Raw genomic sequence first — 13,619 nt, 5'->3', positions numbered from 1 at the left:
TATGACAGGGACACAGCCACATCGATGTTTTATAGCGGCACAATTCACAATAGCTAAACTGTGGAGCCAACCTAGATGCCCTTCAGTAGAAGAATGGATAAAAAAGTGGCATATATATACACAATGGAATTTTACTCAGGAAAAAAAGTTTAAAATCATGGCATTTGCAGATAAATAGATAGCCTTGGAGAAGATAATGCTAAGGAAGTTAGCCAATCCTCCCCCCAAAATGCTGAATGTTTTCTCTGATATAAAGAGGCCGATTCGTAGTAGGGTAGGGAGAGGGAGCATGGGAGGAATAGCCGAACTCTAGATAGGTCAGAGGAGTGGGAGGGGAAAGGAGGGGGTAGGGGGTTAGCAAGGATGGTGGAACGTGATAGACATCATTATCCAAAGTACATGTATGAAGACATGAATTGGTGTGAACATACTTTATATACAACCAGAGAAATAAAAAATTGTGCTGTATATGTGTAACAAGAACCGTAATGTATTCCACTGTCATTAAAAAAAAATAAAAATACAAAACCTGGATAGTACATGTAACAGTATTAGCTATTACATATTAAAACAAAAACTAAAAAATTGTAACAAGAACCATAAGAAAAATGTTCTGATAATCCATATTATATCTACAGCTACATTTTTAAATATATATATTTTTAGTTGTAGATGGACATAATATCTTTATTTTTATGTGGTGCTGAGGATTGAACCCAGGGCCTCACATGTGTAAGGCAGGTGCTCTACTACTGAGCCCCAGCCTGTACAGATACATTTCTTACTGTAAGAATATAAAATGTAAAGTTCAAGTTTTTACACACAATAGCTAATCTTTTTCATATCACTTCAGATAACCTGCCTGGTCTATGTAAGGTAAAAGTTCTAAACAACCCCTAAGGTTTTAATGTCTGTCATATCAGTCTTCTTACTTTTTCCCTCAACATAACAGAATTTTGCTCTTCAAGAAAGCATATGGGCAAAACAAGTGCATGTACATAATATTTTCATGCAAGCCCGAGGAAAACAATTCAAAAGAAATTAAAGGCCATCCCTTCAACCTCATTAGACTCTAGGTCATGTTTTGATTTCAGTCTGTATACATTTTTCAATTCATGAAGTAGATTTTTTTCACCAAAATACTTGTTCTATACTGTAATTACAAATTAAATTGCACTTATTGTTAAATACTACGCACTGTGATAAGCTTTGTCCCAGAATCTAGTGAAAAGTAGCAAATAAGACAAAGCTTGCTCTTGTCCATAGAGAGCTTTTCTCTAATGGAAGAAACAAACATTAAATGATTATATAAATATGATAAAATGCTGCCCCAAATGCATATTTGTCCCTTTAAAATTTTATTCATTTTTTTCAAAGGAACTTTATTTTTTAAAGTGTAATAAATTGAATTTGCTGCCTGTAAATAGTGCTTCTTTCATAAGGTGAAAAATAACATTGTTTTCAGAGAGTCTTTTAAAAATCAAAATAAGTGGAAGAAAAATGTCTTCAAGATCTTAAAATGCATAAAGCACTTTTTCAATCCTACCAGTAATGGATAAAAAAAATTTCTCAATCTGTACAACAATTCTGAGGATTTGTCTATTAGCAGTCAGATACAGGATGTTTATAAAGCATCCTGAAATTTCATAATGCACAGAAATAAGACAGATATATGTCAATGCTCTCTAAAATCCTCCAATGACTCCCTATCATTCAGAAAAAAAGTTCTTAGAAAGTCCTATGAAAACCTGTATGATCTACAGCCTGGCTTTACCTCTGACCTCAGCAGCCTCACTTCCCATACTCTACCCCTTGCTTGCTCTATACTCCAGACAACTGTCTGTTTCTCAGGGTCTCATGCCTTTGTAAGAGTCCTTAAACCTGCTGTTCTCTGTGCCTAGAACATTCTTCTTCCAGGTATCTATAAGGCTTATTCTAGTAATTTCCTTTATGTCATTAATAAAATGTCCCTTCTCAATGATGACCTCCTTGGAATATCATCCAGATTTAAACCACATCTCTATTCCCTTTCTGCTTATTATCATTAGTGAAATATACTTTTCACTTGTTTTTCTGTCTCATTACCCACCCCACTTGAATGTAAGGGCAGAGAGGTGAGGGCAGAGATTTTGGTTATCCTATTAATGGTCATATCCCTAATACCTGGAACACAGTAACTGCTTGATCCAACATTGAGGAAATTTATTAATTTGCTGCACAGGACATCACAAATTATTCTTGAACTTTTATAATTTGAACTACACTGGATGCTAGCTGGAATACTGTACAAATCACATTTCAAAACAGTTTGTCTTCTGACCAATCTTCATATAGATGCTAACTCATGTCATTTAAAAATTCAATTATTTTTGCCATTTCATGGAGGTCACTACATGTATTTGTAAAGTCAGTTTTGAGAACTACCTCTAAGGAAAGTGAACGATGTATCTTCAAAAGCTATATTACATACACAAATTAGCTGAATTGAATACTGCTCTGTTCACTTAATGCTTTTGTAGGCATCTGTCATTTAATTTGACTTCCCTTCAATGGAAATAGATGCCTAATTTACATTCAGCTTTGAATGGCACCAACAAAGTCAGACACCTGACATATACAGATAATACTAATGAATATGGAAAGTAATTGTGGTGATGGAGATACCTTTAAGGAGTTCAGAGGGAGGACCAGGGCCTATGATAAGGAGGAATAATGAAAGTTCTCTTTAACTTTCATGCCACATACTGGGGAGTAACAAACTTAAGAAATCAGGCCCTTCTCAGAAAAAGTTCACAAATTTTTCAGGGTAGCAAGGGTGGGAGAGTTGAAAAGAAATTACTCAATTACCGTGGTAGAAAAATTAGAGGTTTGTACCCTCCAAGTAATTGCGTCACCTCTGCAGCATAAAATAGGGGCAGCAAATTTATCCTTATGACCTGTTTTCTAAACCCATTTTTCTCTGGTATCTAGGTGTGTGGCAAGTAGGCTTTTAGTTGTCTTTACTTCTTTCCACGCCTTTATAATAAACCTCCCATTTTCTAAAATGGCTTAATTACCTCTATGCTATTTAAATCTAAAATTGCCCCACAGATCAGCCAAATGCTGTTTAGGATATTTAAACCAACCTGGTAAACCCACACAACAGCACATCAAAGACAACACTGCAGGGCCACTGCAGCACCCAGAAGTCTCCCTTTCACTTCTCTATACCACACCTCAGTTTGGCACACTGAGTCTCTCTTGTGATTCTTTACTTGGTAGCTCCTCATTTATTTATGGATTTACATCAAACTATGTAAAATTTCATATTCATAAGCCATTCGTGGCCATGATTTCCTTCTCTCTCTCTTTTTTTTTAAGAGGATCTGATATACATTTCAGTTTTAGGCTTGCCTTCAGCTGGCTTCCTATCTCACTAGGATGGTAGAATCTTGGCAAGAGCATGGGACTGGTTACACATAAGAAAGTTACAATTAAATCAATAGGTATATCCTATTTTACGTATGCTTACTACATGTATCTGGGTAAGCCTACAATATGAATTTGGAAAAGCTTCTCAGGTGGTTTACATGTTTAACCTGGTTAATAAAAAAAACAAGCAAAAAAAAAAAAAAGTAAAAACAACCCAGAGTAGTAGAGAGTTATTGTAGTAAATGACTGTCATGACTTGAAAGAAAGCACAAACTTGAAAACTATTTATGTAATTCCAAAAATACTGCCATCAAAAATAACAATATAAGGAACTAGTAAATCTCGATTTTTTTCTCTACTTTTCCTACTCATATTGCTATGTCAAAATAATCTACATAGTAAATGATATTCTGGTATGATAATGTGATCTGAAATACAAGGAAAGCTAGAATTTGCTATTTACTTTTCTTCCTGTCAACTAATGTGGTTTAAGATCTCACAGCAGATGTTGCTGTAGTTTATATTTTAATGAATATAGAGATACAATCTTTACCTTTGACATAGTTTAAGTGCTATAGATCAAAATGAATTGATATTTAAATGCTCTTGGTATTCTAGATAAAAGACTTAAAAATACAGAGTATTTCTCTTTATTTACAGATTCTGTTATAGAACTAGTATATGTCAAACTAAGAAAATTCATACAGCACCAGAATTCCCAATCCCAAGGTAGGAGGAATGAGGGAAAAAAGTAACTTCATCTTTCTTAAAGTACTAGTTGTCCTGGATTTGATTAATTTAATACTTTCATATTTTCAGACAAAAAAACTGGCTGGCTGGCTAACATTAAGGATAAAATGAAAGAAACTGGACACTTTGTCTATCTATTGTTGCCCCCAGAAATAATGTTTTAAAAAGTTTATATCATCCACAAAGTTTAAAGTAGATGATCCCACAACTCAGATCTGATACCCATGTTGCCTCTATTCCCACAATACATTTATTTTTAATGGATGTGTGACGAAGAGAATTAGAACTGTATCTTCATCCATGTGAGAAAACAGGTAGCACTGAAGACTTACACTTGGATTATATAATTCCATAATTAGATATCCCTTTTATGGGATTATTTGTCTTCCAGATAATACTAAATATAAACACCATTACCATCATGTATGTACAAACATTAAAATTCCTTCTAAGAGGCCAGCCTCACTCTGATACCAAAACCAGACAAAGACAACTCAAGGGAAGAAAGAAAACTCAGACCAATATCCCTAATGTACAAAGATGCAAAAATCCTTAATGAAATAATGGCAAACCATTCAAAAACACATTAAGACAGTATACCATGATCAAGTGGGTTTTATCCCAGGGAAACAAGGTTGGTTCAACATATGCAAATCAATAAACGAAATTCACCACATAGAGTTAAGGCTAGAAATCACATGATTATAGATGCAGAGAAAGCATTTGTCAAAGTCCAGCACCCATTCATGTTTAAGACACGAGAGCAACTAGGGATACAAGAAACTTACTTCGGTATTCTAAAGGCCATATACAACAAAGCCAAGGCCAACATCATACTGAATGTAGAATAACTGAAAGTATTTCCTCTAAAAACAGGAACAAGACAAGAAAACAAATGTAGAAGGAAATTTGACCCCCCTCTCTCACACTGCACAAAAGTCACCTCAAAGTAGATCAAAGATTTAGGAATTAGAGTAGAAACCCTGCAACTGCTAGAAGAAAATGTAGGCCAGAAACTTCAACACATTGGCACAGTCACTGACTTCCTTAACAAGACTTCAAAAGAATGAGAAATAAAACCAAGAATCAATAATTGGGATGACATTACATTAAAAAGCTTCTGTACAGTAAACACTTAAGATCTACAGAATGAAAGATCCTTGTTATCTGCTCCTCAGAGGATTAATATCAAGAATATATAAAGAACTGAAAAAACCACCAAAAACAAAACATGAACAATCAAATAAAAAAAAAGACATAGTAAATGGGCAAAGTAACTAATGCTTCTCAAAAAAACAAATATAAATGAACAACAAATATATGGAAAAACATTCAACATCTCTAACAATCAGCAAAATGCAAATCAAAACTATACTGAAATTTCAACTCACTCTAGTCAGAATGGCAATTATCAAAAAAACAATAATGCTGGCAAGGATGTAGGGAAAAAGGTACACTCATACATTATTGGTGGGACTGCAAATCAGTACCACTCTGGAAAGCAATATGGAGATTCCTCAAATAACTAGAAATAGAAGCATCATTTGACCCAGCTATCCTACTCCTTGGTATATGTCTAAAAGATCTAAAATCAGCATGCTATAGGGATATCGCCACGCCAATGTTCATAGCAGCATAATTCACAATAGCCAAGTTATGGAAACAGCTTGGACACATGTCAACAAATAGATAAATAAATGTATAAATACACAAAGGAGTTTTACTCAGCCATACAGAAGAATGAAACTATGGCATTTGCTGGTAAATGAGTGGAACTAGAGAATATCATGCTAAGTGAAATAAGTCAGACCCAGAAAGTCAAGGGTCAAATGTTTTCTCTCATATGAAGAAGCTACAGCAAAATAAAGGAGATGAAAAAGCAGGGAGGTGGCGGTCAGATATAAAGATACATGGAAAGTCAATGAAGTAGAAGAGAGACTGATGAGGAGAAAGGAGGAAGGGACATGAAAGGGGGAGGAAATGTAGAATGAATGTGACAAAATCACACTATATGTATTTATAAATATACCACAGTTAATTTCACTTTATGTCTATAAAACACTAAATTAAAAAATAAACTATAAATAAATAGAAGAAGGACTCGTGGAAGAAAGGCATCAGAGGGAGGGAGAAGGGACAGGAAATGTGAAATCCTTGAGACTGAATTGGAGCAAATTAAATTCCATGCTTTGGCTAATTATGTTAAATTCCAATATTATGCATAATTATAATGCACTAATAAAATTAAAAAAAATGTCCACTGTTCATGTGAGGAAGGTATATTAAAGTGTAATGAGCTTTTTTTTTTCTAACCACGTTTCACTGGTTCTATCACTTCAGCAGATAGGGTCTTTAAAGTCTCTGAGGAAGGAAGTATATGGCTTTTATTTCTTTATAAGAGAGAAACATAGGTTAATCTATAAGAAGAATTCTCTAGAGACAGTAAAAGTTATTTCTTAAAAAAAAAAAGCTAAGGCAGGAATATGCCCAAAAGACAAACATGCCTAATTCATAAACTCAATAGGTGTAATCTGACACATTTACTGCAGTGTGCTTTAGTCAGTGAGGTTTGGTAACAGTAATATGATCTCAGATTGAATTTTCATCATCTTCCAATTTGGACAACATGCTGGTGAAAATCTTACAAGATATTCATTATGACGAATTCTAGTGACCAGAGATTAGTTTATCATTTATTTTTTCTCTTTCAAGTTGGCTTTTCTTATTTGGAAAAGTTATAAATTTGCTGAATTCAAAAGATGATGAATGTTTATTTGACACTGGGAGATTACATGAAAAAATAATCTTGCAAATGAAGTCAAAATCATGATAAATACGCAAACCAAAGAAAGAAGAAATTTTGATGAAATCCATAGACCTTAAACTCATTTCACTATATGTGCATATAAATACACAGTGATATATCCCTAAAGTGAAACTGTACCTTACTTAGGAACAGGAATATGCCTTATACCTCTTTTGTATAGTCTACTATGCTGAACACATGGTAGGTGCTCAAAAATTTGCTTAATTGAATTTAAGACCACATAGCAAATTAATTAGCTACCTTATACTAATCCTTAATTATATACCAACTACTGAAATTCTGTTTATTCTGAGTTAAATATAAAACCATTCATGATAATATAAAGATATTACCTATAAGGATAGCCGTGGTACTTGGAACGAAATATTGAAAGTAGAAAACTGAAGAAGAAGACCACCAGGCCTAATCCCACTAGGCAAATTACTAGAAAAAGAGAGAAAATGCCATTAGAGTCTAAACACATGCAATGACAACCCAAATGTTCATATTTTTAAAATGCATCCAATTTACAGAATACTTACATTTAATAGTTCATGGCACACACAGGTACAACAAACCAGATAATCCACAATACAATGTATTCATTATTTTCCACATTCTTCTCAATGAAAATCTACTATTTGGGGTATGAAAACAACAAAATGGACTTATCTAAGTCTTCTGGTGGTTTTCTTCTTTTAACAGAGTTCCTACAAGTACTAAAATGCCCCAAAGGGATCAAAACAAAACAAAATATAACAAACCACAAACAAGATTATCAGCCCCTGCATTTTGAAGTATTGGTTGTAACAGCAGGAACATTTGCATTATTAGAAATGCTAAATTTTATTCTTTTCAGATGCCATGCAGTATTCACAAAGAAATATAATTTTAAGTTACTGGTTAGATTTTTGCCTCAGTATAAAAGCATGTTACTAAAAAATAGTTCATTTTAGCCTATATAAAGCTAGAAATAAAAGTTGGGAGAGTAAGAAATAAGGTCTCAGAGCGAAAGGGAGAACCACCCTCCTTCCCAAAGCAGGTAATAATGTCTGGGTATTTCAGTATGTTTTACAGAGAAACAAAAGGCATATGTTATGGTACTACGTGCTATGGTCCGTTTTTTTCTATATTACTCTGTACCAGAAAAGCTGACAATACTTTCTTATTTTTTTCATTTCCTTTCTATTATGGTTGGGAAGATTTTACTCAAAAGTAAATGATTGATAAAATCTATTATGTTTATTTTGCATGTACATTTTTGATATTAAAGAAGATTCATTGTTACTAGTAAAATATATCTAAACATGCTTATCAAATTTAAATGCTTAAAAGTCTAAGCCAATTAAATGTAGGTATGTTTAGAATGAAACAAAACAAGTAAATTAAATTCTATCTAAATCTGTTTTATACAATGAGAAATTGTTTTTTCTTAAAATTAGAATTATAGAATTTCTATAAAATCAGAAATTAATGTGTTTTTTTAATACTCAATAAGAAGTATCTAGACATATTTAAGAAAAAAAACACAGGGAATTTATAAAATATCTGAAATAACTGTCAAAGAAAGGAAGACAGGAGAAAAGAGATTAAAAACACCAAGGAAGAAGAAGAAAGGAAAATTAAATGGACATATATGCTTCTATAACAATGAAATATGATTTTTAAATTTTTTCCTGGCATATAAATGAATCCAGGTTTAATCTCAATCTTGAAAATCAGTGAGTAGATAAGGTACAGCATTGCCGAAATATGGTCTACTCTGCCAGTTTTCATTCAACTCTGCATGAATATCTAAGTTTGGAGTACAAATTATAAAACATAAGCATTTAATTGTATCCAATTGTAGCCTCAGTGACCTCTCATTTTAGACAACACGTGATGCAATTGAACTTGAAATGAATATTAGCAGAAAATAAAGTAAAAAAAAAGGTTCCCAAATACTACAAATGAAAAATGTGCTTTCAAAAAATCATACAATAGCCAAGTAAGACAGACACCAGACCCTAAGACATAACATATGAAAAACCACTTACATCAATCTTACTAATCTTAGAATTAATTACACAATGCTTTACTTTATACTTTTCCAAATTAAGATATTTTACCAAACACTTCTTTTCCTTTATGTCCCCTTTTTAATTTTTTCAGAAGAGGGATAAAGCATTCTTTGTTATGCCCTGTTGTTAGCTAGTCTCGTAGGTTGTGCTCAAATGAGTGATGAGGCTCAAAATATGTGATCAAGTAAAACAGTTTATTTACTTAATATTAGGCAGTGGAACAAAATAATGCGACTCAAGTGTTTGTGCATGGGGAAATCAGAAGAACTGAGCATAGTGCAGAATAATAAATGAACCATGACAAATCATGAGATAACAACACACCTGTAAGAAGAAAATGCCATGATGACATGGAAGCATTTTGAACTGGACAATATTAATAATCATAGCAGTTATGCAATATCAAAGTAAGAAATCACATCTGAATCCAAAAGCAGTAATTTAAAAATATACTTTCCAATTCATTCACGTGCACAATGCACTCTCACTTACACACATGTATCCATGTGCACACAAGAATACAAAACTTGGAGGTAATTGGGAGGAGTCATGATAGAAACATCTATCAAGAGGGAATTTGGAAGTAGTGGTTTTATAAACTCTACTGTTTCATGCATATTGTGAGATTAAAAACTTTATATATTTCTTATTACTATTACTTACCTTGATATGACAGGACATAAGATAAATATATCATCACATTAAGAGTATGTCCTCATAAGCGTGATTGATCAATCCCAAGAACACGACCTTGTTTATTCAAAAGATACATCATTTTACGATCCTCAACAATGTTTAAAGAAGCAAAGTAATTCCCTCATTTCTCCTGTAGTTTCTTTACAACAGTGTGTAGAATGTACCAAGGGAAAACAGAGGTGAATTTTGACTGTACATTACACATCCAAACATTTCAATACTTAACACTTTCAAGTATTAAAAAAATCGCTGATTCTTTTATATATATATATATATATATATATATATATATATACACATTTATATGTGTTAAAAATCTCAAAGAAAGTACCTAGATTTTTATTTTAAATATCTTAAAAAATTATTAATATTTTTCAGATACCTATGCTTTTAAACAGAAACTCTGGGTCTTAAAAAGTGTTCACAAATACAAAATGTATTGGCAAAAATTTAATTATAGTTTTGTGGAGGTATAATCATAAAATCATGTATGGACTTAATTATAAAAAGGCTTATGGGAGAAAACATTGACTCTAAGGCCTCTTTTCTTTGCTAATCTATGTTTTTCCAGGAAAAATATATTTCCTATGCATTATTTTTTACCTACCAAAATTTGTTACCTTATAAAACTATTTGTTTTTCTACAACCCTCTGAGAAGAATCATTTCATCAAAAGGATAAAACAGTTAATTTATTTAAAATCATAAAGCTGGAACTTGATAGAGCTGTATATGTTGGTATATCAATGGAAAAGCAAAGCCCCAGGAAAAGAAAGTAACAGAAGATGACCTCCTTTTAAAAAGGTTGATAAAAGAAGATCTGAAGGAAATTGGAAGGAAAGAATGATATTTAAGTATAAAACCTATGCAGAAGCACCCCTCAATCCAAGTCAGGTTTCTAATGCTCCTTGATTATCCCGGCATAAGGAACATATTATGTGCCAATAAAATCTCTGAAGATGCTACTCAGAAATTCTTTTTCTATCTCTGTAGTCTGGATGTTATTACAAAGACAATGGTTCAGCAGAAATGGATCAAGGCATCCCTGACAAGGGTGATGGCATCTCTCTTTTATATATAATTCCAAAGAGTATCACCCAAATCCCATTTTGGAAGAAATAACATTTTCAAGTATATTCACACAAACATCCAAGAAACAAAAAAATCTCAACCTTCAAATTATACTACTTCTTTAGAAGTTTGCTTATAAAGAAATTTTTCTATACTTCCCATTTGCTTTAAAAAAATCTTCCAGCTAAAAACAAAATTAAAAAAGTACCAATAGAGACTTACTCCGTCTTTTTCCAACATCTCCTTTGGAAGTTGCTGCTTCATTTAGAAGAACCATTCCCATGGTGATAGCAGCATCTGTAGTAGTTGTCAAGGAGACAGTAGAAATAGATGCCAATAAAATCTATAAATTTTTCTGGAACTGAATACAGTGTTCCAGAATGGTTAAATTACAGATGCAAACACAGGTAAATGCAACTCATATTTATATTACATAAAATGACCATTATTTATTTATGTCTTAAGTTTTAATACTTTTTTTTTTTTAATTTTTTATTGTGGGTTGTTCAAAACATTACAAATTTCTTGACATATCATATTCCACACTTTGATTCAAGTGGGTTATGAACTCCCACCTTCACCCCATACACAGATTGCAGAATCACATCAGTTACACATAAGTTTTAATACTTATAACTAGAGTTCTTTAATCTGCTAGATTTTGAGAGTTTAATTCTAAATACTCTTTAAATTCAGAACTTTCATAACACTTTAAGAAATTTCAAAACCAGTTCTAACATTTCATGTTGTTATACATAAAATTGTGTTACTTTCTGTTTTAGTCAGCTTTTTTCACAGCTCTGACTAAAGGTTCTAACCAGAACAACTATAGAGTAGGAAAAATTTATTTGAGGGTTCATGGTTTCAGAGGTCTTAGTCCACAGAAGGCAGGCTCCATTCCTTAGGGCCCAACATGGCAGGATAGGGTGGTAGAGGAAAGCAGCTCACACTTTGGTGACCAGGAGGCAGACAGAGAATTCTCCACTTGCCAGATACAAATACATATCCCAAAGAATGCCCCAATTCCTACCTCCTCCATCCACACCCTTCTATTCAGTTAATCCCTACCAAGGAATTAATTCACTGATTGGATTAAGACTGTTACAACCCAATCATTTCTCCTCTTTGCATTGTCTCTCACTTGAGCTTTTGGGGATACCTCACATCTAAACCATACCACTTGAAGACAGTGACAAAATTCATTGAATTCCTAGAAAATGAGAATGTATTAAAGTTGGCTTTTTTCCTTTTCACAGTGCGTGTCTCTGTGTTTAATTGCTTTTTTATGCTTGAATTTTAAATGTGTTGTTTCAAAGATTTTGTTTAGTTAGATAAATACTTAAGTCAGATATCATTTCACTTAGAAAATTTGAGGATTCAGTAAAAAAAAAAAACTTACAAAATCAAAAAAGCACATTATAATAAAACAATTTAACAAATTTAGCAGGTCCTACAGCTAGTCAGTTAATTGCCATTTTAAAACTGAAACTGAGAACACAAAATATCTTCTTTACTTTTTGTCTACTTTCAAATCATGGGTTTATTCATGCCATGTTGAAAGATGTAAGGTATTAAGAAAATCATGGGAGCACTTCAACTAAGAACATTCTTCTTCATGTTATTACAACATTTTTGACATTGTCTACTGTTAAGATTTAGAACCCACCAATTCTGGAAATGTATTTATTATGTATTCTGGTTAAAAAAACAAAGGAAAAAATAAAGTAATTCTAGCCCAGAAATTCCTCCATTTTCTTTGATTTTTTTTTCTTATTTCTAGCTATATGTGTACAAATAGTATCAATAAGTCTCTAAGACACAGCAGCAGTAGAGAGGCAGGATGCCTCTTCCACAATAGCAAAACCTGGAAGGATATCACTGGGTTATATCTATACAATTAAGTAGAGGTCAGAGAAAGTTCTACAGGTAAATGTTTCTACACTGAGTCAGTTTTTATAACCACATTATTGAATTTGATTATTAATAAATTATTTGCATTTGACTCTGTTTTCATGACCGTATTAACCAACTTCTGCATAATAAATACCTGACTCCACAAGTTACGCATTTTTGCTTACAAAGAGCTCTCTATACAGAAGGTTTTCAAACTATTCTATTTATAGTATTGGAACCCTTTCTGGGGGGAAAAAACAAAAACAAAAAAAACAAGCAAAACCTGTTTGGAAGCTTAGGTATACCAGAGAAAAACACCTGACCAGCACTATGAAGTTCTGCCCTGTCCCCCACCCCACACCCTTCAAATGCTACCACTAAACCTTAAGAGACCATGATACAGTTTTTAAACCACTGAAATTTAGATTTTACTGAATTTCAATCATGTTGCAAAGGATATGGTTGATAGAATGACTGTTTTGTAGTACCAGTACAAGTCTGCAGACCTTAAGGACTCATTATTTTATAGTGTTTTGGACGATGTACCTGTATAAATTTTCCTAATCATAGCACATTGTAAATAATGACAGAAAAAAAGAACTAAAGATCTGTATCACTAAACATGTTCATATGTAGAGAATGTCTACTGCTTAACGCAGATGTTTGGTGCAGAAAGATGGGACCAATGTGGATCCTATTACGATTCGCCTTTAATCTTCTTTTTCTCTTTTATATTCTTATATAAATTTGAATACACACATTATAGATATTTGATCTACTGATAATTCATCTAGAATTCTAGAACATTTTAGCCATAACAAACATCTTGGTAAATATTTAAAACATAAATGGCATTAAAAATAAGACCTATTCATTTAATGACTCTAGGTACTTTCCCCAATTCCAATAATAAAATTGGCGGGGGGGGGGGGG

The 13,619-nt window shown here is 32.8% G+C and overlaps 1 protein-coding gene across 6 annotated transcripts in view; it reads right to left on the bottom strand.

The window, feature by feature from the left end:
* The window catches only part of Tusc3 (tumor suppressor candidate 3), a 312,880-nt gene that overhangs the window by 114,357 nt on the left and 184,904 nt on the right, over positions 1-13,619 (bottom strand). For 4 of the 6 annotated variants that reach the window (XM_048791805.1, XM_048791804.1, XM_015486045.2 and 1 more), the window contains exons 8-9: positions 11,016-11,090; positions 7,321-7,411 (exon numbers count right to left, since the gene is read on the bottom strand). In XM_048791805.1, coding sequence (XP_048647762.1) covers positions 7,321-7,411; positions 11,016-11,090 — 166 coding nt within the window. Of the gene's footprint in view, positions 1-7,320; positions 7,412-9,202; positions 9,352-9,690; positions 9,778-11,015; positions 11,091-13,619 lie in introns of those variants that run through there. The other 2 variants (XR_007343351.1, XM_048791806.1) reach the window with 2 other exon arrangements.

This window comes from Marmota marmota, unplaced genomic scaffold (genome assembly GCF_001458135.2).
Source record: "Marmota marmota marmota unplaced genomic scaffold, marMar, whole genome shotgun sequence".
Lineage (NCBI taxonomy): Eukaryota > Metazoa > Chordata > Mammalia > Rodentia > Sciuridae > Marmota > Marmota marmota.
This window is presented reverse-complemented; position numbering and strand designations above follow the sequence as displayed.